General features: G+C 51.7%; 1 protein-coding gene across 5 annotated transcripts; it reads left to right on the forward strand.

Moving 5' to 3' along the window:
• Positions 1-126: 126 nt before the first annotated feature.
• MMAB (metabolism of cobalamin associated B) lies at positions 127-18,004 on the forward strand. 5 transcript variants are annotated; one of them, XM_033098467.1, is made up of 11 exons: positions 200-338; positions 1,256-1,404; positions 1,520-1,581; positions 3,755-3,848; positions 6,632-6,689; positions 8,884-8,956; positions 9,213-9,310; positions 9,639-9,703; positions 11,479-11,538; positions 13,411-13,527; positions 15,505-18,004. In XM_033098467.1, exons 2-10 carry the CDS (start codon positions 1,286-1,288, stop codon positions 13,502-13,504), a joined length of 723 nt encoding a protein of 240 aa, XP_032954358.1. In that variant the 5' UTR covers positions 200-338; positions 1,256-1,285; the 3' UTR covers positions 13,505-13,527; positions 15,505-18,004. The 5 variants fall into 5 exon arrangements, with proteins under 5 accessions (XP_032954363.1, XP_032954358.1, XP_032954361.1 ...); XM_033098470.1 differs by having other exon boundaries at positions 15,938-18,003; XM_033098469.1 differs by having other exon boundaries at positions 16,064-18,002.
• The last annotated feature ends 6,157 nt before the right edge of the window (positions 18,005-24,161 follow it).

Below are 24,161 nucleotides of genomic sequence, written 5' to 3' on the forward strand. Positions count from 1 at the left end.
ATTGGCCAATAGGTGTAGCTAACCAAGTCGTCACGGGTTTCCCCGCCCAGCTCCTTCCGTGAACCAATAGGAAATAAGTTCCTGGGAGTGTCCCGCCCTGGGCCGAGAGCCACAGACCAATGGAAAATGGTGGCTGACGAGTGGTGCGGCTGGTGGTAGGTGGAGTCACCCCGCGACCTGTACTGGAGCCCGGTGGGGTCAACGCCGACAACCGCCTGGCTCATGGCTGTGTGGGGCCTGGGAGGCCGCCTTGGCCTTCGCGGTTGCCTCGGCTCCCGCAGGCTACCTTGTCCCCGTTTCCAGAGCCGCGGGGCCCCGGGCGTGGAAGACGGGGACGGGTGAGTGCCCGGCTGGGAAGGTAACTCGGACACCTGCCATGAATTGTGGTGTTGTCGCCATAGTTACGTCACACTGCTGTGAGGTTACCACGGCACCGCCAGGTGACAGCCTCTCTTAGTCCTGACGTCACTATGGCAGTGTGGGCACCGTGGGAGCCAGAGACCAAGATTTCATTGCACATGTCGGATCGAAGCTCAGCTGTCATCCACAGGGCGGGGAATGAACCATGTGGGCCAAAAGGGCAGCTTGCCTGGCCTCACAGTGGTGGTGGTAGGGGCAATTCCGATTTTGACCTATCCCCAAAGCAGTTTATACTTTCAGACACAGAGATACACCACATAATCTAAAGATGGTTGTCATCGTAGACCTTGAAACTTGCACCCCATTCCCAGACCTCAGAACCTGTAAAGTACCATGAATTCATAATGGCGTCATATATTTCATAGATCCAGTAATTTAACATTTGAATAACTTCGTAATGTCACATTTTCATGTTGAAGCCTGTATTAAAGGTGTTATGTTGCTATTTGAAAATGCCAATTCTCGAACCTTGTTTTGGCAATTCTTTATTACTGAGTATACTTGAAGTTTCATAGAATGGAAGTAGCCCAGTTTTCTTTTCCTGACTTGGTGGGGTAGAAGATAAGCGTTTGGGTAAGGCAGAAGCAACAGTTTGGGGTCTGGAGTAAGATGGTCTTGGGCAGGAATCCCAGCCCTCCCTCTTCCTCCCTGGGTGACCTAGGAAGGAGAGTCCCATCCTGTGAACTACAGCCTCCTCACCAGTAAGATGAAGGTCATAGATAGTGTGTGTCCTTGGGGCTGTGAGAAGATTCCAGGGGTAATTTCAGGACATAATGCCGGTAATCCACTTAGCACAGTGCAGGGACTACGGAAAGTGATCAGTAAATTCTTTCAGCGAATATTTATTGAGCTTCTGCGTTGAGTGATGGACTACATCAGCGACTCCGCAGACATGGATGTGGGAAGGACACAGAGCTTGCCCACAAAGGGCTTAAAGTTAAGAGAGATGGAGGGGAAAGATGGCAACAAGAGATGGAAGCTGAGGTGGGTAGGTGCTGCGTCTGAAGCTATGAGCAGCAAGCTGGGACCCATGGGAGGAGGTGCCCCACTGTGTACGCCATCCCCGTTCACCACCTCTTCCTGTCTGTTTTCTCATTAGGCCACAGCCTTCCTTGAAGACACCCAAGATCCCCAAGATTTACACCAAAACAGGAGACAAAGGTAGGGTGGGGACCAGTGAAAAATGCAAAGAGAGATGTGGCAGACTTCATTTTAAAGTTCTTCCCAATTCTTTGCAGCCATTAAAAAGTATATGGCCGATCTCAGTATACATGACCAAACTGTGTGATAGGAAAGATGCCCAAAATGTAGTAAGTAATCAAAGCAAGTTGCAGAGCAATCCAAATACCCAAATCATTTGGATAAAAGTGTGTGTGTGTGTGTGTGTGTGTGTGTGTGTGTGTGTGTGTGTGTATTCAGGTATGCATCGAACAGCCTAAAAGGTTACACCTTGGTCTGTTACCTGGGAGAGAGATTGAGTTGTGGGGGAGAGGAATGGACAGAAGTGCTTTCTTTGTTTACTGTAAATACTTCTATTATTTTTTTTTTGACTGAGCATTGCTTTGAGAATATAAAAAAAATACCAGAGCATAATATGGTCCAGAAAAATGTAAGATGCAAAATATCAGTTTGATACCATTTTCTCAAGTTTAAAATGTGCTGATCACTGGGATACTCATATATTGATTTTTGGATATACGAGTACAGCAGGTCCTCAAAGAACGTTGTTTTCTTCAACATCATTTCATTATAATGTTGATGAGATGCAGCAGGAACTTAAGTCTTGTTTAAATCAATTAGCCTGTGGTAAAATTGGTTTTGTTCATTTTGCTCAAAGTTGCAGTTTCCAAGAACCTTTCAATGATGTTAAATGAAGACTTACTGTATACTTATATAGCAGAAGTATAAAAACATGCATAGGATGTACTCAATGCCATTTAACTATGCACTTAAAATGGTTGAACGTGGTAAATTTGATGTTATGTATTATATACCACGTTTTCTCGAAAATAAGACCTAGCCAGACCATCAGCTCTAATGTATCTTTCAAAGCAAAAATTAATACAAGAACCAGTATTATATGATGTTATATTATAAGACCCGGTCTTATATTAAAATAAGAACCGGTATTATATTATATTATATTATATTATATTATATTATATTATATTATATGACCCGGTCTTATGTTAAAATAAGACTGGGTCTTATATTAATTTTTGCTCCAAAAGATGCATTGGAGCTGATGGTCCAGCTAGGTCTTATTTTCGGGGAAACATGGTATATTACCGCAATAAAACGAAAAAGTATGCATAGGTATGACAAACAGAAGGTGGTGTTCATGCCCTCCAGCCAAAGAACTCCAGGGTCAATCTAGTCAAAGTCGGATCAGTTAGCTCATTACACCTAGGGAGATGGCATGCCATGGGAGCTATGGGGCAGCTCAATAAGAGGAAGCTAGAAAGGCCTGGGCTTGTTGTAGGTGATTTGAAGAGAGTCCAAGGAAGTGGGGCTCTCTCTGGATTAGGTGATGTCAGAAGCAGGGATAATTCTGTAATTGGGTATCTTAATTATTTTATTTAGAAGGGGAGAAGGACAGATGGGCCCTAAAGGTATACAGTGCATCAGGTGTAATTGACAAAGAAACAGCAGTCACTCACATTAGCCAAGAAAGGGGGACATTGGTCATTTTATAATGTTCTGTGCTCAGACGTGTTTAGGAGCGTTTCCATTTTGATCTTGATCTGTCACAATCATAGAGTGGTCCATCTGGTGGTGTTCTGTGAAATCGTTTGCGTTCAACAGGAGAGCACCCCACCTGTGAGTGCCAGGCCAGCACCTGGCAGCACCAAAGCCTGTCTGATAGCACCAGGCCAGCCTGACTGTCCAGAAGGTTTTCTCTTTCTCAGTGGTTGGGGGACAAAGATGGGAAATGTGACCGAGGTAGTGATACAGAGCACTTTGATTTTATGTGAAATGTAAGGTATACGTAATATGTACATGTGTGTTTTCTTTCTTTAGCAGGACAGTTAGGACATAATTTTTTAAGTTTAAAAGCATATCAGGAAAGAAGTGAGGATAGTGGTTACCCTTGAAGGGTAGCAACTGAGAGGGGGTGCATGGGGCTTCTAGGGTGCTGGTCATATTCCGTTTCTTGATCTGGGTGCTAATCGCGGTAGGTATTATTCAGTTAGTAGCAATTCATCAACTTGTACACTTAATGATCCAAGCATTTTTCTGTATGTATGTAATACTTCAAGTAGAAAGTTTTCTAAAAAAGTGCACATCAGGGGGAAAAAAATCTTAATTTGAGTGTCTACACATTTTTTCACAGGGTTTTCTAGCACCTTCACTGGAGAAAGGAGACCCAAAGATGACCAAGTGTTTGAGGCCGTGGGAACGACAGATGAATTAAGTTCAGCCATCGGGTAAGGGCGACGGGATTGGCGCTGAGGTTGAGTTTGAATTGGGCTTCCGTAAATATAATTGACGTGAAGCTCTCGAGAGTGCTTGCTAGTCCCGGAGGCTGCCCACCCATGGTGAACCTGCCTCAGCCTGGAAGCACCGGGGCACCTGGTCAGCCCCAAGGCTGCCGGGCTGCAGACACCTTTCCCTTTTGCGTACTCCTGTCCCATGCCATGTGAGGCGGCCCTACCCCTCCATCTCTCCTCCCTCACGCTTCAGTACATGTGTGCTGTTGAGGTGCACATATTTATTAAGTGAAGGAGGTGAGTCGAGCACAGAATACCGTGCATCAGGTGTGATCCCTTTTGTGAGCCTTGGCTTTTCAATAAGCATGTACACAGCCAGAGTTTAGGAGGTGGACTCAGGGAATTAGTCAGGATCAGCCAGGCCATGCTGTGGTAACAGACAGCCCCCCAATCCCATGGCTTACAACACCCGAAGTATACTTACTTCAAGCCCATTGCCGTTGGGTGTGTTTCGGGGCTTCATGACATCATTCTGGGTCCCAGTTTGGCAGGACAGCCTCTGTCTAGAACAACACCAGTAATTGTAACAGAGGGAAAAGAGATCATGCCAAAGCTCACACTGTCTCTTCAAGTTTCCATGAAGTGACATCATAGCTGCTCGCATTTCACTGGCCAGAGCTAGTCACATGGACACACCAGACAACATTGCTGTGGGAGGGGCAACAAATATTTGAAAACAGTTGTCCAGTCCTCCAAGCTCAGCAAACTGTTGACAGTGTGAGCAGCCCTTAGCTCAAGTGCCGGTTCAGGAGCTCTGTTGAGGCCCTGTGGGTGAAAGTCAGAGGAATCAGACAGACCTGGCTTCAAATTGTCTATCACTGCTGACTGGCTGTGTGACTTCAGGCAAATCACCTGGCCTCTCTGAGCCTCCGTTTCCTGTTCTGTCATATGATCATAGTAATATGGTTCTTATTAGGACTGAATGAGACAATTCCATGTTTCACCCTTAAGATAGCATTTAGCGCTAGTAATAATAATGCTAGCTATTATTATTATTAAAACTTACCTGCTCATGGCTTCCATTTTCAAGGATGGGCCTGACTAAGTGAGATCTTCAGGACAGATCATTGGAGGTGTAGTCTTCCAGCAGAGTAAAGAAGGCAGACCCCTTGGTGTGTGGGGAAGATGAGGGGCAGGGAGGTGGGGGCAGGCAGACACAAGATGAAGTGGGCAGAGGGGAGGGAAAGGCAAGTTCTAGCATCAGCTGCCTAAAATTAGCAAATCGTCAAGCCATCGTCTCTCAGCTGATGGGGGACATTGGCGAAACCTCAGTTAGGGATTCTTTCTTTGTCAGATGTTGCTCGAACATCTCTGTGTGCCAGGCACTGATAAGCAGAGAGCCTCAGCCCTGCCTTCATGGCCACAGTCCCAGGGACAGGGGCGGGGTGCAGACAGACACTAAAGAGGCACCTATAAGTGGTGGGAGCTGGGCTGGGGCAGGTACCAAGGGGCGGCCTCCAGCTAGCTGGCATCATGGGAACATCCTTACTGAACAGATATTCTTAGCACCTGTTACGTGCCAGGCCTGAGGCATCCAGCTGTGAGGGACAGACTGTGTGTGTCCCGGTCTGCATAGCCCTTGCTGGCGTCCAGAGGGGAAGCCCAACACTAAACAGCTAATTATACATTTGTTTATTTGCTTCTAGTTGTAAGATGGGCTAGGAAGACGTGCTGGTGGTTCTTCACCTGCCCTTTCTAAGCCATTCTCCACCCTCCTCTTTGCCTCTGTGCCTGGACTGCTGGCCTTTATCACCTGGTGACTGTTTCACCCCTATTCCCTTGCCCTCTGGCTCTGGTGGGTCCAGCCAGTGGAGGGCACCAGCAGGAGATGGGACAGTGGGTGGAGAGAGGTGCAGGACTATTTATTGCTCGTTCCCCCGCTGTGTGTGGCTCTGATGGTAGCTGGCTCTCCACCTACTCTCTCCCAGCTGCGTGGTCCTGGTGGTGGCCCCCACCGAGAATCCAGCTCTCTCCAGGGTTGGCGGTACCTTTGACCCTGCCTGGCCCCTTCAGTCTCCTGCTTTTGCTGACCTTTGCCATCCATTGTCAGTTTCTATAACTCTTCCCATGTTCGGGAAGCTCTCCTCTGGGAACACTTTGAAAGCACCACTATCTGTTCCCGCCAGGATCCTGACGGTACAAAAGGGGAGTGCAGAGTTCTGAGGGAGGCCACAGCCGCCAGGGTCCTCACCTGCATTTGGGGCACTTTGCTTTCCCAGCCCCTTCCCACCTTACCAGGAAACCACTACTAAGCTTTTAAAGTCCCAACCCCAGCATCGCTTCCTCCAGGAAGCCCTCCCTGAACCCTAGCCAAGACCAGGTTTCCCAGGAATCTAGCCCTTTCCTTCAGAGCACTGACTTCAGTTTGCAACTTTACCTTCAGTCACATAATATTCTATTCAGGTCTTCCTCTCCTGCCAAACAGAGCCTGTGTCACCTCTGCTCAACACCAAATTGCCTGGGCCTGGCCAGAGTAGACACTGAAAAAGGAATTACCGACTGATTGAGTAATGAGTCTAAGAGAAGGCGTTTTGAGAAACAACTACCTTTAACCAAATGGAAGGTTATGATGTTCTTATTGTCAGCAAGAAAAATAACACGGTGGCTATTAGAGCCAAATTATCTAAATGGCCTATCACCTGAGAATCTATTTCCTTAAAGCAAGACAGGGCCTGGGGACATTATATTAGAGGCAAATTCTTTTTCCTTCTTTCTCATAGGTTTGCTATGGAATTAATCACAGAGAAGGGCCACCCGTTTGCTGAAGAGCTTGAGAAAGTGAGTAACGTCGTCTCCCACCAAGCTGGGATTTTTTTTATCCCTACGGCCTGGTGGCCGTAACTGGCTTTGCCATCTGACCATGGCTTCCTCTCTGTGTCACCTGGGACCTGTCACTCTTCCTCTGTGAGCCTCAGTTTCTCCATCTGTATAATGGGGACATATGGAGATAATCCTCCCTCCCAGGCAAGTGATGAGGATTGCACTAAAAGAGGGAAATGTAAAGTGCGGTGGTCTCACTCTGGGGCAGTTCTGCCTCCCAAGGGGACATTTGGCAATGTCTGGAGACATTTTTGATTGTCACAACTGGAGGTGGAGTTGCCATTGGCATCTAGTGGGTGGAGGCCAGGGATGCTGCCAAACGTCCTATGGTGCACAGAACAGCCCCCTCCACAAAGAAGGACCCGGCCCAAAATGTCAGTAGCACCGAGGTTGAGAAACTGGAAGCCTGGCTGCAGTAAGGCCTTACCCAGGGAGTTTATCATTATTAGTATGACTGTTTGGCTCCTTAGGCACTGGAAGCTCTGACCCCCAGAGAGGACTTCAGAAATGGAGGCAGGGACTCCCTACCTAGGACACACAGAATGGAGCTTCAGTCCACGTGTTGACCTGAGTCGTTGGGGACTGCTCCCTGGAGGGCTGGTCCTCAGCCCGCTTCCAGACCAGGCTGGAGCCTCCTCGGGCTCCTGGGAGCAGGTGGAGGGCAGTGAGGGGACTGCAGAAGGATGCGAGGCCTCAGCTGCTGGGACATTCTGTGAACGAGTCACCTCCTGTGTGACGGAGGGCAGTTTTCAGCCTCGTAATGGGAACCTAACTGTTCCCGTCCAGTGGGCATCTCTGTCTGCTGTGCTCATCTGAGTGGGGCTTGCAGAGGGAAAGCTGGCACAGCGACACGATGAGCACACCTTGTGCGTTAGGCCCCCGTCCTTTGGGTCACAGCTTTCACATCACCGCTGCCAGGGGCCTTCCCTGGTCATGCCCACCAGCTGGGTTGTGTGCCACTCCCAGGTTTCCACAGCTTCTGTGCTTCGCGCTCAAATAGCAAGCGTCACCTGGAGTGTCAAACCGCCCAGTCCCCTGCCTTTCTCCCCACCTGCCTAGGGCATCCTGATGTTGCAGACTGTGATTTGTTCATATCGGGGGGCCAGTCTGGTCCCCTGGGGCTGCAGGAGAATGCCAGGTAGCCTGTGTGCTGCTTTCCTCGCATCTCCCATTTGATCCGCGCAGGAGCCCAGAAGGGGCGACTTGCCCAAGGCCCCACAGCCAGGGATTAGTGGAGCTGGGACCTGATTCCCAAACCAGAGCCAACTCTCTCCAGCATTACCTGGGGTGATCCCCACAGGTGCCAGCCACTGGGCCGTATTGTTACCCCCCTTCCACCAGAAGCCACAGGCACCAGGCGGCCACTGAGTCACCCAGGGTCTGCTGGTCGGTGGCCCAGGGAGGATCTCGTCCCCTTCTGGGTGGGGAGCCTTTCTGTTCATCCGCTGTGTCCTCCTCCTGGCACATGTCACAGTGGCCACCTTAACAGAAGTCGAAGACCTCCACTCTCCCCACAGCTCACCATCCAGCTCGCGTGGACCCAGCCGGGCAGAAAGTCAGAGGCGGTGTTTGTGGGTCTCATGGCCCAGGAGCCCCATTGGTCGTTTGTCAGGCCGGGGCCTGGAGGCCTTTCCCCGGAGCTCAACAGGCCACTCTGTTCCAAGCAAAGCCCCTTGCTCCTGCCGCTCAGAGCAGAGGCCTCACCCAGCCCTGCTGCCTACCCCTCAGCTGCCCCTGCTCTCAGAGATCCTGGCCTTTGTCATTGAGAAAGCATTGTCATATGTGGTCTCCTGGCCCCACGGTTACAGGTTAGAACACCAAAGCTGTCCATTCAGAGAAAGAAAAAAGCCTCCGAGGGCCCAGGCACCTGGGAGGCAAGGGTGGGGATCGGAGACCCTCTTGGCCACCCCTGGGCATTTTCTGTAACCTAGTCATCCCTAAGGAAGCCAGGGCCCCTCTCAGCAGGGCTGGCGTCCACCGTCCTGAAGGTTCAGACAGGTTGCGAATTAGCCTTTAAATGCCAGCTAATCAAAGGTTCTGGCAGTCCCCGTGTGTCCTGCGCGTCAGGTGGCAGCTGTGCCCGTGGGCCCACGTTATCCCCGCTGGGCCTGCCGTGAATAGACCTTCATTCCTGCCTCTGTTGCTTCCCCAGATCCAGTGCTCACTGCAGGACATCGGCTCTGCCCTGGCGACGCCACGCTCCTCGGCCAGGGAGGCTCACTTAAGTAACTGTCTGAACCTGCTGTGTGTCCACAGGGCTCTACGGGGGGCTAGGTCCAAGGCGGGGTGGAAAGGGGACTCTCCTGAGTGTCACCTGCGACCCTGTCAGCCAGGCTGTAGACCCTGAGAGCAAAGGAACCTTTCAAGACACTGGAAGTGGTTTGGAGGGCACCAGGCAGGGGGCACATGGGGGAGGTTTCCTTGATGCTCCGGCCAGAGATGGGCCTCAGGGCTGTGTCCTTCTGCTCCCTGACCCCTCAGGACACACCACGTTCGAGGCGGCGCCCATCCTGCAGCTGGAGCAGTGGATTGACAAATACTCCAGCCAGCTCCCCCCTCTCACGGCTTTCATTCTGCCTGTACGTACTGGGCAGTCTCCACCTGGGGATGAGGGGGTCGGGGGGAGCTGCCGGCCAAGTGTCTTAACAAAAACACATGGGTGTTGAATAAATCCCCTCTTTAATTTTGAGTAGTGACAGAAGCTCCCCTCTAGACCCTCCCCAGCTCGGCCCATTCTGGACAGGGGTGCCCAGTGGGTGCCTCCCAGCAGGGCCCCATGAAGGCAGAACACTGCCCACTGAGGGGCAGGTCCTGTGTATCCACCTGTCCGTTTGAGGAGCTCCCTTTCTACAGTGGGCACACCCGCCCACCCCTTCGCTCCGGCCATCGCCCACTTTCTCCTTTCAGTCGGGAGGCAAGAGCAGCTCTGCACTGCATTTCTGTCGGACTGTGTGTCGCCGAGCTGAGAGACGGTAAGGGGCCCAGGCCAGAGGGAGTGGGATCCTGGTCGGAGCGGGAGGCAGCTGCATGCAAAAAGTGCCGTCCAGCCACCTGGTGACAACGTCTTTCCCGGCACCTCCGCCGTGCCAGGTGGACACCAAGCCAGACCAAGTGCCTGTCCTCAGAGCACTGCATTGCGCAGGGCAGACAGCAACCTGTGACCAGACAGATGACACCTGATGTAACTGCACATCAAGATCAGAGCTTGTAGAGAAACAAGCAGTTGTGGATGAACAGAGGGGAGGAAGTCCTGGCGGGTTTAGTTGGTTATTTGTAATTGTAACACTCCAATTCAAAAGGGTATTCAGTGAAAATTCTCCCCTGTGCCCCAGCTCCCTCATTCCTGGGGGTTCATTTAAATGAGGCAGTCTGAGCGGAGCAGAAATGATTGACGAGCCCACACCATGATAAGCGCTGTGAAGGAGGGTGTGGGGCGCCAGAGTGACCCAGGCTGGGTGCAGGGAGGGTCTCCAGTCATCCTACGGGAGCCAAGAATGGAAGGATTGGGGTAAAGGGGATGGAACAGTGTCGGGAGAGGCAGCAGCTGCACTGAAGGGACAGAAAGGCTAAGTGTCTGGATCCACAGTGAGAGGCGTAGGGCACGAGGCCAGCGGCTGAGCCGAGGCCAGACTGGGCAGGGCCTCTCGTAAGCCCAGAGGGGTGTGCCTTTCTCCAGAGAGCAACAGGAAGCCATGACGGGCGTTAGGCCACGGGGTGACTCGAAAGGGGCCTGCGCCTTCTGGGGACAGAAGGACCCAGAGGGCCCCACATGAGTGTGGGCCCCATGTAGAAGTGGTCAATAGACCAGCCACTTGTTATTCCAACCTCCCCAACTCAGAGTCAGGGAGAGGAGGGACCCCCGGAAGCTACTGACAGCCTTTTCAAGGAAACTTACAAAGAATAATTGTAAAATCTCTGTTTCCACCACTCAGACCAGGCTGCCACCCAACTTGATAAAGAAATGGAAAGAAAGCACTACCTTGATGTAACAGGCAGGGCTGAGCTGGGCACGTTATAGTCATTATTTCATTGATTCTTCCTGACTCTGGGAGAGAGGTGGGGGCAGCCCCCATTTTACAGGAGTCAGGAAGTCAAGGCTCAGAGAGGTGACACTATGGCCAGGATCACCCGAGAGGTCCATGGCACAGTCTGGATTTGAGCCCGGGTCTGTCCAGTCCAAATCCGAGTTCTGTCCATCACCCCACATCCTAAAGGTTTCATCCTTGATGAAAGGCTCTTGGACCCAAGTGGTTCCTAAAGGGATCCTGGGTAACAGGAAGAGCTTTGGCTTCAAAAGAAGAAAAAAAAATCATTTGTACAAAGCCATGCACATCAGCCATGCTCATAATAACAAAAAATTGGAGACAACCCAAAGGCCAACAGTGGGGAATGGCCAAGCAGAGGGTGGGTCCTCAGTCTACCAGAAAGGGGTGTGCAGATGTACGTGTGGGACACCACCGGGTGAAAAAGTCCCTTGGGCAGGGGACACAAACCCAGAGCCTCGTTTTGGGGAGAGTGTCTGCTGGCAAGGGTTTTGCAGCAGAGGTAATGTGCGCAAAGGGCTTAGCAAGGGCCTCCCCCATCGTCAATGTCCCCAGACCGCAGGCCACAGCCTCGAGTGACCCCATAGACTGGCACAAACCCCAGACCAGGCAGTCGCGGCCGACATGCCAGCGTGGGACCGAGCCCGGGTCCTGCTGTGCATTGATCCCCTAAGTTAGTGACGCCGTGTGTCCTCCCTTTCCAGCGTGGTACCTCTTGTCCAGACGGGTGAGACGGACGCCAACGTGGCCAAGTTCTTAAACAGGTACCTACATGGGAGTTGGAGTGTCTTCTCTGAAAAGCGAGCCACATGGTGGGGAAGTGACCCAATAAAATGGGCCTCGCTCATCTCTTCGCAGAGGGCCTCCTGTGTGCCAGGCACGGTGCTGGGCTTGGAGGTGCAGCTGAGAACAAGGCAGGGACTGTCCCTGTCCCCGGGGAGGTGCAGATCTTGTTGGGAGAGGCCGCTGTAAAAACCAGCCAAGAGAAACATCGGAACAAAGGGATAGTGTAGCAGCAAGGGGCCCACTTTGAAGCTGGGTAACCAGGGAGGCCATGGGAAGTATGGTGGTGGTTGACCAGGGAGCCCAAGCAGGAGTCGGACCCCTCTCTCAACCAGTCCCCCTCCCTGCGAGGCCTCCGAGCAGTGTGAGCTGAGAGGAGACAGCCAGGGACAGTGAGCTCAGGTCCATCTGGGCCCAGGCCCCTGGCACAGGACCTGGGGGGCTGATGGCCCAGGGAGGGCCCCTGCCGCCCATCACTCAGCCTCCGAGGCCACAGCTGGCCCAAGGCCTGCTCCACTGGGTCTGCTCCAGCCTTGGCTTGTGCAGTTCCCGTATGGGCAGGGGCAGGTCAAGAGCTGGGGGTCCCCTGCCAGATGTCCTCGGTATCTAGAGAGTGACCTCACATCCGGGATCTGGCCCCTTCCTATGGTCACTCCTTTCTCAGGTCCGTGGCCTGGGCTGTGAGGGGTCCTGACCAGCTCCTTTCCTCCTGGGAGGCGAGTGAGCCTGACGGGGAGTGAGGCACGTTCCAGTCATCATCACAGCACCAACGCCTGGGGGGTCCCTGACAGTCCTACAGGTGTTGTGAGGACCCAGGCAGTTCATTCCCTCAGCCAGGGAGGCGTCACTGAGTGGATAAGAAACAAACACGAGCCACCAGGCGTTAGAAGGAAGGGGACCTGATCCCAGGGGCAGCAGGGGTGAGGAAGGTTCTGGCAGGACCTGGCACGGAGCTGGCCTCAGTGGGTAGAGGTGGGGCAGGGGGAGATGGAGGAAGTGATCAGTGGTCAGCACGCAAACAAGAAGTGCAGGAGGGAGAGGTGGAGAGCTGCATGAACCCCCTGCAAGCGCCGTAAGGGCCGGCTCGGTGTCTCCTCTTGTATTTCTTCTGCCCCAACTCCTGCTCACAGGCCCCACCCCTGGGGGTTCAGCAAGAAGGGAGAGGCAGACTAGGGCCTAGCAGGCCAGTGCTTCTCAACCGGGACACCTGGCAGTGTCTGGAGACATGTTTGGTTGGCACAGCTGGGTGGGGGTGTTACTGGCATTGAGTGGATAGAGACCGGGGATGGTACCCGACGTTCTGCGATCCACAGGACAGTCCCTTTCCCCCCACCACAAAGAATGAGCCTGCCGGTCAGTAGTGCCGAGGTTGAGAACCCCACCGCAGGCCTCCTCTACCCAAAGTGTCACCTGGGCATAGGTCAGACCTGCAGAATCCCAGGCCTGGCCCAGAGCCCCTCTCCCCAAATTGAATTTGCACCTCTCTGGGATCCCCAGGGGACTCGTGTGCACGCTCCAATTTGGGGGTCACCAGCCCTGGTCACTGGACAGTATAGAAACTGGCCCAGGGCATGGCCCAAAGTCGCCAGCTCTGTGAGGTGGCTCGCGGGTAGCGGCCTTGTCCTGTAGGAGCCGCCCCCGCTCTGGCGCCACAGTCGGGCACTTGGCTTGCACAGAAGCTGGCTCTGAGTGCCATCCATCACGCACAAGTTGACCGAGCGCCCGCTGTCCTGCCTGATGCTCCTGGGGCCGTGTGATTTATATTTCCTCCTTGAAGGCTAATATGGGAAGGACCCAGTTAGCATTGATTGCTCATCTCAGATTATTCCGTCTGTTTCTCTCTGTCCCTCCAGACTCAGCGACTATCTCTTTACGTTAGCCAGATATGCAGCCATGAAGGAGGGGAATCAAGAAAAAATATACAAGAAAAATGACCCATCGGCCTGAACCTGCGGCACTTGAAAATAATGGTAAGGGGGAGCTTTGTAGACCCCTCGGTGGTGACAGTGACAAGATGAAAAGAAGTTTGCCCTTTGTGTCCTGATTCCTGAAGGTCTCACCCTGAGGGGCTGGAAGCTGGTCTTTTGTCCAGACTCAGCTGCCTTTCAGACCCCCTGCCACGTCCCTCAAGGAGCTGTGGCTGCTGGAGAATTCTGCCCCCACTTCCCCGGCTCTCCTTGCTCTCCTGGGTCTTAGAGGAAGTGGAAGAATTCAGTATTGCAGAAAAGAAAGGTAACGCGAGTGATGCAATGAGAAGAAGCCACAGAGAACAAAGAATAAACGTGGGAAAGGCTCGGACCAAGTGGGGGGGGGGGACAGGGGGAGGGGGAGAGCCCTTCCACTGCCAGCTCGGCTTGGTCAAGGATTTGGAGTGGGACCAGAGGCACTTGGAAATGTAATTGTGATTTACCTGTGCCAAAGGAGCTTTAAATGTCACATGTATAAAGGGAAAGGCAGACAGGATTTGGAAGTTTAGTCACCTCTGAGCCACCCATCACCGCCTAAATGTGGGGGAAGGACAGCTGCAGACTGACAGGCCAGGCCTGGGAAACACACTTGGGTAGCCATGTGCGTGGCGGGGGTGCAGCCTGGAGAAGCCTCTCTCACAGGAGCCTTCCCCCATCCAGGGCTGGAGGCCCTGGTGAGAGAAACACCACCTAAAGGAGGGTATGTCCTGCCCAAGCAGATGGTGTCCCAGGGTTGAAGTGGAGCGTATTCAGCTCAAGCAGTAAGATCTCCTGTTCCCAGCGAGGCCGACACAGACGAGACTTATTTCCCTGATGTTGCACTTGGCTGGTTTATGCCTCTGAGATCCATGCCATTGCTGTATTTTATTTCACGTGTCACCACTGCTCCCTCCTGCTATGAAACCACACTGCCAGTGCCAGCTGTGTCCTTGGGCAGGGGGATATTTATGAAGGGCGAGGAGGCAGCCCTGAGAACCTGAAGATGCCACGCTGCTAATTGCAGGAAATGACTTCAGAAGGGCAGGCTCTTGCTAACTGTCAGGACTGAACTGCCTGGTGCACTCCGTTCAGCAGTCATTTACTTACCGAGTGCCTGCTTAGCATGAGACACCAGCAAGGCCCTTCCGGGACACAGGTCACTCCACTGTCCTTGCCCGCCCATCAGCCAACGTTAAAACCGTCAGTCACGTGCATATTTTTGCTTTGGCGCTCACCACCTCACCTGCTAATTTTGCTGGAAGAACAGGTACATTTCAGACCTTCTGGGGCCTTTTGTTCCCAGCAGGCCGCACTGGCCCCCCGTAAGCCTTGGGCAGAGCAGCTGAGGTGTAAGTGACCGTGAATGAAAGTGAAAAACCTCCCGATGTGACCCTGTGGGGTGCCTCCCCGTGGTCTCTGTGGTTAGCACCAGGCCTGGTACCATAGCAGGTGCTCGGTGTTTATGCACAGAATGAAAACAGTGAAAGCAGGGCAATTGCCAGTGGTTAAGTGCCCCATCTGAGTGCAGCACTTGGGCTGGGCTGGGAAGAGTGTTCCACGAGCTTGCAGCGAAAGGCTCAATGCACTCAGTTCTGCCCTCCTCCAAGTCTTTCCAGAAGGAGCAGAACGTGGATAGTAAAACAACAGTCCTGCGCTCCTGGCTGCGATGAAACATACCCCCACAAAGAACAAGAGAAGCTCTTTGTGTAAATATAGTATCCTAAAATGACACTCTTTGAAACAAGGCTATTTGCCTGTCGCCAAATCCTGTCCCCACCAGCCCTTGCTGGGAGCGGCTGTTGCAGGCCAGATGTTTCCCAGGTTCCCAGGTCCCCCTCTGCCTCTGCCCTTCACCAGCAATGTTCCCAGAGAGACAGCCCTAGGGCAGGACAGACTTGGCATCTCTGGACGTGTATCCTGTGTCACCAACCTGGGGAAAACAGGAATTCTGCGTTGGGGACCTGGAGGATGGTTTAGTTGGAAACGTTTGCTCTTCTGCAGCGCCTTACGAAGCCGTATTGGAGCCGACGGCAAAAGGCAACACGTGCACCCCATGCACACGTAACAAGGTAGCCTCCATGTCTTGAAGCCAGTGAGAGAAGTTAACGAAAACTCCAGTCAAAGCACGGGACTGTAAAGCCCAATCTGTTTGCACACCACTGTCAACCGTCATCCATGATTGTCCCCACTGCACAGTAATGCAGGGTTGGAAAAGAAACATCAGGCTGTTTTATTTAAAGTTGTGATACCTTATTGATCATAAGGGTTTTTTTGTGCATAATTTTGATTTTTAAAAATACTGTGTGAAAGGATTGCTTATGTTGATGACCGGGGATTTGGGCGCGCCCAGACATTTTGCACCCAAGACAGTGCCTCACCTGCCTCCCCCTAGTCCAGGTCCAGCTTTCGGGAGCACATTACGTACCGTTGCCAGAGACGAGCGGATGGTTGGACATCCCATCGCAGAGAACCCCACTGTGGTCACGCCAGCACCCGGCTTCATCTCCTGTAAACCCCACAGCAACCTTGAAGGACACACTCGTGTGCTGTCACTTTGCAGGTGAGGAAACGGGCTCAGAGAAACCCACTTGTCTCAGGGAGTCAGCGCCGAGATGGGGGCCCAGGAAGTGGTCTTGTGACTCCTGGCCCAGTGCTCTTCGCCTCCCGCCCAGCCGCCACTTGACAGTCGTTTTAATCACGACCTGGACCGCCGAGAACAATGTCAGGCCTAATAGATTCTGCTGTCTCATTTCTCAGCCTAGTTTCCCTTAACTGATATTTCATGGCTATTGTTAATGTGCATTTTTCACCGAGTAATTTTCACAGCCCGAACTTGTAACACATCCCAATGACAAACGTTCCCAGTTCCGAATCTCCCATCAGCGCCAATGTCACCCTCACCTCCTCCCCGGCACCTTCCTCCGACAGCCCATCCAGTTTTATGATCGCTGTGTCCCAGTTATCACTACTGAACCTTTAAGAATCCAGACGCATTTCAAGTTTAATTGAATAAAATTCTTTGTATGATAAATTCTGCGTGCATGCTACATAAATCAGTGCCTGGAAGGATTGGTAGTTTTGCACCCCTCCCCTTTAGACCAGGCCCGGGAACCCCACTGGCAATACTGGACCCAGGCTGGTCCAGTCTTCCTTACCGAGGGGACTAGATTCACCTTTGCAGCCCAACTGGGGGTGCAGTTTTCATTTGCGTTGGCCTCTTGCTTCTCTTGTCTTGTGGAAGACACACATGCGCTTGAGCAGAGGCAGGGAATGAGCAGGCTGGGCACACCCGGGAACTTTGGGGATGTCTCTTGTATTCTCCCACTCCTCAGAATCAGAAACTTCTGTGAAGGCTACACTCCCCCTAGATACATGCGCACAGACGTGTCCACGGTTTGCACACTATTTGACGAAGTCTGTGGGAGCCCTAGGCAAGGACCCGTGTTCTAGAATGGCCAGGGCAACCTGCTCTTCAGGAACAAATTGGACTGACAAGGCTGCCTGCTCTAGCAGCCTTTGTGGGGTGTATATGGCTCCAGCCTTGACGTGTGAGAAAGGAGCGTTTGGGGTTGGCCGGGGAGGCTGTTGAATGACCTTTGATGCTTGCAAGCCTGCAGGGCACCGAACAACAGTCAAATGCACGCCTTGTGGTGGCCTCCGGCAGACTCAAGTTCAAGACCAGCTCTGTCCCTTCCTAGCTTCATGATTCTGGGCAAGTCATTCCATCTTTCTCAGATTTGCTTCTTCATCTGTAAAATGGGAATGATAAAACAGTAGTCCCTTCTTATCCATGGGGTATACATTCTAAGATCGCCAGGGGATGTCTGAAACCGTGGGTAGTACTGAGACATATATACTGGGGGTGCCAAAAAAATATATAGACATTTTAAAATGTGTATACATTTTTTTTTTTACTTTTTTTGGCACCCTCTGTATTTACTATGTTTCTTCCCATACATCCATACCTATAATAAAGGTTAGTGTATAAATTAAGCACACTAAGAAATTAACAGTATGTAATAAAAACAATTATAACAATATACTGTAATAAAAGATATGTGAATATGGTCTCTCTCTCTCTCTCTCTCTCTCTCTCTCTCTCTCTCTCTCTCTCTCTGATAATGGAGATGGCTACTAAGTGACTCACGGGCAGGGAGTATACTCAGCATGGAGACACTGGACAAAGGGATGATTCACGCCCCAGTTAGGACAGAGCAAGACGGCACAAGATTTCATCAGGCTACTCAGAATGGTGCACAATTTAAAATGTGTTCATCATATCTGGAATTTTCCATTTAATAGTTTTGGACTGCAGTTGACCACAGACAGGTAACTGAAACCACGGAAAGCGAAACCACAAATAAGGGGGCACTACTATATTGTTTACCGAAAAGGGCCACTGGGCGAGTTTAATGAGGCAATACTTATTATAAAAGGATTTAGCACTCCTCTGGCATAGATGAGCTGCCATTATTATAGACGACGATGATGATGATTTGAATTCAAGTTCTGGCCCTGCCACTTCTTTTTTTTAAAGATTTTATTGGGGAGGTGGAACAGGACTTTATTGGGGAACAGTGTGTACTTCCAGGACTTTTTTCCAAGTCAAGTTGTTGTCCTTTCAGTCTTAGTTGTGGAGGGCGCAGCTCAGCTCCAGGTCCAGTTGCCGTTGCTAGTTTCAGGGGACACAGCCCACCATCCCTTGCGGGAGTCGAGGAATTGAACCGGCAACCTTGTGGTTAAGAGCCCACTCACTGGCCCATGTGGGAATCGAACCAGCAGCCTTCGGAGTTAGGAGCATGGAGCTCCAGCCGCCTGAGCCACCGGGCCGGCCCGGGCCCTGCCACTTCTTAGCTGAGTCACCTTAAGTCGTTTAACCAGTCTTAGCCTCAATCTTCACCTTTCATAATGGGGGATGATACCAACTTCCAGGGTTCAGGGAATAAGTCTGGACATGGTGGCAGCTCAGAAAAAAGTCGCTTAGTTGTTGAATCACGTTTTATTCTTTTCAAAGCACTTTCAAGTAGCTCGGGCCCAAGTGAAGCACAGAGGGCCACTGAGCAGCGCTTCTGGTTTGTTTCGACTTGCCGAGGGCAAAAGAGACAGGTGACTTCACTAGGATCTGGTACCAGTCAACCTGGGGGACATGGCTCCAGGAACACCATGCCAAAGTGAAAGGGAGAGGTGACTGGGTCACAGAGCAGTGAGAGCTGAAAGGGAGCTCAGGTCATTCATTGCCCCATTTTACAGATGAGCGAACTGAGTCCCAGAGAGGAGAAATGACTTTCTCAAGGTCACACAGCTCTAGGAGGTGAAGCTAGGCTTTCAGTTGGAGCTGTTTGCCTCCAAACCCCGTGACTAGCATTTATTATCACGTAGCTACATGCTCAATTGTACCAGAAAGCCAGGTCTTTTATGTGTCGTCTTAGTTCTCAGAGCCCCACGAGGTGTGGACAGTTATTCTCCCCATTTCACAGGTGAGGAAACAGGTTCAGAGGGGGTGAAGTCCCTTGCTCAGAATCACGCAGTGTCCGCTGGGGTGATGAGGATGGTTGTAATGATACCATTATACACAGCTGACATTTGAGTTCTTACAGAACTTTTGAAACTGTCACCACAGCAATACAAGAACAATTCCTTGTGCGCTTAGCAATTACTCCCACAGCAGCCCCGTCAGGTAGATAGTAGTATCTCCATTTCAGATATAGGCACCGACACAGGCACCGGGAGACGGCACCTTGGCCAGTGTCGCACAGTGAGGAAGAGGCCAAATTCGGATTCGAACGTGGATCTGCCTACCTTCAGCACATTCTTACTTCTCCATGGTGACACATGCTATTCGATGTCTCCCCGTGGGCTGTAGCAGAGCCAGGACAAGAACGGTCTTGAGACTCCCACGGAGGCGGGGGGCATCTTGGGACATCGGCGGGAAGGATGTGATTGACAACGAAGTGTGCAGGGGAGGAGAAGAGGGTACCATAAACCTGGGAGGACCCACCTGACCCGGCTACAAACTACCTCTCTGAGTGAGAAGCAGGCACCAGCTCAGGGTGGAGGCAGCCTGGAGAACTGATTGAATAAATCTCAAAAAGGCGTCCAGCTGACTCAGGACCTGGGGGTGTCTGGGGGACCTCTCTGCCCCTCTCCCCCCATCAGATGCTCCCAAGGCACGAATCCTTCGGCCCACGTCCCCTCCGCAGTGAGCAGGTGCCTTTATTTACGATCACCTTGGAAGGGTCGAGCAGACATATGTTGCTAAGGGTCGTTTATTCTTGTTTATAAAATTTATGGCTTCACCTCGATTACACACTGTCAAAACGGGAAGGATTGGCCCCAAAGTCTCTTGCCGCATGACTGCCTCAGACGTGTGTACATCTGTTAACTCTGTAGGAGCTGTAGAGGGAAATAAGGTTGACGATAATTCAAAAGCTCGCTGTCCCATCACAGGTGTGGGTGGTAGGCTTTGACAAAAGACATCCCGGTGCCTATGTGGGAACGGAGGAGGTTAGGGTGTGCAAGTGGCCATGCCAGGCGGCATCAGGACCCTACCCCACCTGGCAATGGACTCTCAGGGGACCTGGGTTGGGGAGTGAGAGAGGAAGATCTGGGCTCTGACGGCCCTCGGGGGTCCTGCCACAGGAGCCGGCAGCTGGAGAGAGTTCCGAGCCTGTGGCTTTCCACCTGCAGATGTCAGCGGGGAGAGAGGAACGCTGACGCTCCACTGTTGGGGGGATCGGAGATGGTCTGACCTTTCAGGGGGGCGACTTGGCAATGCAGATGAAAGTGCTAGAAATGTGCGTCCTTAGGCCCAGCAATTCCACTGCCGAGGGCTTCTCTCAAGTAAATAGATACACTGGTGGGGCCATAAGGGGTTTTTGGTTGGTTGTTTAGTGCTGTACTGTTCATTACAGTGAAACCTTGGAAACCAATGTTCCAACGCGGAACTACTCATTAAATAAGTAAAACATCTGACAATAGGGACCATAAGAAATATCATCAAGCTACTGAAAATGATGATGTCTATGTATCTATTTATTACTATGGAAAAGTGTTCACAATCTATTACGTAAAAACACCAAACAAACAAGAAACACCGAGTTATAAAATGGTATGTATGGAATGATCCACATCCTGTGAAAGAAATATACGTGTACACGTGTATGTATGCCACAGAAAAAAAATGCACGGAGCCATTCTGTATGTTAATAATACTTATCTCTGGGTCATGGGATTATGGGTGGTTTTAACTTTCAGTTTTGCTTGGGATTTTCCCATTTGTTTTTATTTGTTTACAATGAGTTTGGGTTGGATTTGACAAAGGCTTAATAAACACGAGTGAAAAAGAAAAGAAATGGACAACTGCTTTCCCTGCCTGTAATAAATCATCTCTCTCCCTTGGGACAGTTGGAGCCAAAAGGAGGGTGTCCTCCTGTAGCCAAAGCCACAGGGTCCCTCCAACGTCTAGAAGCCTGGAGAATATGCCCTGTGCTTGTTCCACTGGAGACAACTGGCTGTCGGAGTGCAGCCCCCGTACAGCCTGAATGTGGACGCTTGGCTTCCATTCTAGGGCAACGGAGGAGAGAAGAGAAATGACCACGGCCCCCCTGAAATGCCCCCGGGGGAGAATCGTGCCAGCTTTTCACAGGATGTCGAGGGCCTTAGCATTCTTCCCTTTCCTGTGGGCTACTGCCTTTTTAACTTGTACGGGGTTTGAGAGTAGATGAAGAACTGTCGTATTTATTATCTTGTATGGCTTTTCATACCGGATTACCACCCTAACTTTACCAGAACAAAGTGGTGCCCCATCAGGTAGAGTCATGAGTCCAACATGCCACAGTCAGCAAGTGGCAAAACCAACACTCCCCCTGGGCCTTCTGGATCAACATCCAGCTTCCTTTCCCAACTCTGTTCTGCTAAAACAAGGGAAGGGCTTCTCCCTTAGGTGAGAAAGACATGCCCATTCCAGATGATTGGTAGTGGCTGCCGGGAGGGCATTAAAAAGGGGCCTGAGGCAGGATTCAAATTCAGCAGGGAGGAGTTTGGTAATCCATTAGTAATGTCTTACCATGGCTTCCCAGGATGGACACAGTGGAACAGATGGAGTGTATTTGACATTTTTGGACTCCTAGGCTAAAGCCCTCACAGATCTCAGAGAGGTCGGGATTTCAGAGGCAGGTATGGTCTCTAGGCTGCCTGAGAGTAGTCAGACTGTCCCTCCAAGCCAGCCCTAAAAGTAGTTCTCCCAGCCTCACAGCCCCCCAAGAGAGCCAACTGGCAGGACAGATATCTCAGAGTTTTCAAGTGACACATCAGGGTCATAGATTGAGAACCAAATACTTATAAATCTGACTAATTGATTAGTCAGCCCTGACATGCTCGCCGCCGTAATTCAGAATCCCTAATTACATTTCACATTAAAGCAAGCGAAATTAAGATTAAAGCAAGTAAGAAACCTCCTGACCCCAGTCCACCGCCAATCTCTGCCACCCTCGTCTGTCTCTCCTCCCTCCAGCAGGCAGGTCTCCAAGGACAGGGGCTGTAGTTCCAGAAGCCCCTTCCCTTTGTCTGCTTTTTCTCTCAGGCCCCTCCGGTGCTGTTTCCTGCTGTGCTGTGCACCAGGTCCAGCTCCCCTCCCTAAGGCATTGCATGTAGTTGAGGCAAACGCTTTATTTAGGGGACATTTGGGGGATTATGGTTTACAATGCCCTCCTGCTGAAGGCTGCACGAGTAGCGGAACCAAGTTGGATGACTGTCTTGTTGCAATGAGAGAGCACACACAGCACTGGGGACCTTGGGGTGTTCCAGCGAGAGGGGGTTAGAAAGAACTTAGAGGATTTTGGCTTGTGTTGGTTGCTTTGGGGGAGGTTCAAGGAAGCAGGGTGGCTCTGATGAGATATCTTAATAAATCTTGTCTAGAAGGAGGGAGGGATGCATGAAGCTAAAGCTGGAACGGAATACACTGGCATAGCCCCCAACCTCAAAGCCCTGGCTTGGGAGACCCACTTGTCGCGCGCACGCGCGCGCACACACACACACCCCGGATGTCATCAAGTACTTGGTATGGGAAGTAACTGGAGTGCTCACTATATGACAGGCACTGCACACATGACCTCATCTGACCTTACAGCAACCCTACATGGGGAGAATTATCACTTCCATTTTGCCGGCTTGGAGATACTAGGTGATTGCCCAGGTTACGGCGAGGCAGTGGCCAAGGCTAGATTTGAATTCTAGTCTAATTCCAGAACCTGAGTCCTTACCACTGTTCTAGGGGCCACTGGAAGCCTTAAAAATCTCAGGAACACTCTTGTGGATATTTGCTGTGTGTGGGGACCTCCCCTCGATAGCCATATCTTCATTTCTTTTTGGGGATTGACTTTTCCCATGGGATACGACCTACGTGAGGCTCTTTGTCTTATTTTCAACCCATCAGAAATGATCTCATTGGTTTCCTGTTTAGTGCCTGTCTCTCCCAAAGTGGCCTGTACCCTAGTGCCGAGAACGGTGCTTGGCACATAGCATGTGCCCATCAATAGTTATGGAAGGACTAAATGAAAGAAAGACATCAGTGCCACTCTCTCTCTCCCTGAATTTTCCCTGGATCTCCTGGAAGACTCCTGCAGGCTGTGAATGAGGATCGGCTTCTGGTGGAACTGAGTCATTTGCCCCCATAGAATCTTGGAGATTCAGGCCCCCTGAACTGCCCTGGGTCTCGTTGTGCCTCAGGCCTGGTCCTCCAGGCCTCAGTATCTGCCAGGAAATTCCTTTCTTGTCCACACCAGCCAGAGCAGGTTGCTGTTGCTTGCAGTTCAAGAACCCTGGCTGATGGTGGTGGGAGGTGAGCGGTTTCCAACCTTCCAGTTTCAGTGTTGACCCCCTGCTGGGACAAGCCACCTGGCTTGTTCATCTGGGGCCACTGTGACAGCACACCGAGAGGGAGGACCAAGGAACTCTGGGATTCCCTGTGGAAGCAGTGGCAGGTTCACCGTCATTATCAAGGTGTCTTGGAGGTTGAGGCACAAGGCCGTCCCTGCAGTTCCGAATGGATCATGTTCCCACATGCATGAAGGAGCCGTTCCTGGAGCAGACTCCTGTGTCTCTGCCTCAGCCGGTGACAAGAGGGAGGGGCTGCAGCGTGTTGGGACAGCAATGATGAGCTAAGGAAGTGGTGGGGGTCCTGAAGCTCCTGCAGTCTCCCTCCACCTGGGGAGATGATAATACAGCTGAGAAGGTCGCCTTTTGCTCAGGTACACCCCCAAATCCAACTCTGCCTTTTACTCTATGGCCGTGGATTGATGCTCTTGGATAGATTGTTACCACTCCTGGTTGTGCCAGGACTTCGGGAGACAAGAGCTCTGGGGTCCTCAGCAAGTCCTTAAAAATGCTGCAGGCCCTTATTTGTGAATGGGTGCAATTTTGTCCGTTTCCAGCAGTCCCCACGAGGTAGGTGGAACAGGCATGAATCCATGCAATAGGCTCTGGAGAGGACAGAACAGCTCCTGGGGTTTTGCTCAAGCTTGGCTCCTTTGCCTGGAAGGCTCTGCCACCCGTCTCCTGCTACTCAGACTGGGTAAGGGCTCTGGAGTGTGGCGGACCAGGGTGCGAATCTTGGCAGTACCACTTCCTGACTCGGGACCTCGCACAGGGGCTCACTCGGC

This window comes from Rhinolophus ferrumequinum, chromosome 25 (genome assembly GCF_004115265.2).
Source record: "Rhinolophus ferrumequinum isolate MPI-CBG mRhiFer1 chromosome 25, mRhiFer1_v1.p, whole genome shotgun sequence".
NCBI classification, from domain to species: Eukaryota; Metazoa; Chordata; class Mammalia; order Chiroptera; family Rhinolophidae; genus Rhinolophus; species Rhinolophus ferrumequinum.

Excerpts from the sequence above, each read along its gene's own strand:
- MMAB (XM_033098467.1), top strand. The coding sequence starts at position 1,286 with ATGGACTACATCAGCGACTCCGCAGACATGGATGTGGGAAGGACACAG. Across the intron at positions 1,405-1,519 it reads AACAAGAGATGGAAGCTGAG|GCCACAGCCTTCCTTGAAGA; the intron begins GTGGGTAGGTGC and ends TTTTCTCATTAG. Across the intron at positions 9,311-9,638 it reads TCACGGCTTTCATTCTGCCT|TCGGGAGGCAAGAGCAGCTC; the intron begins GTACGTACTGGG and ends TTCTCCTTTCAG.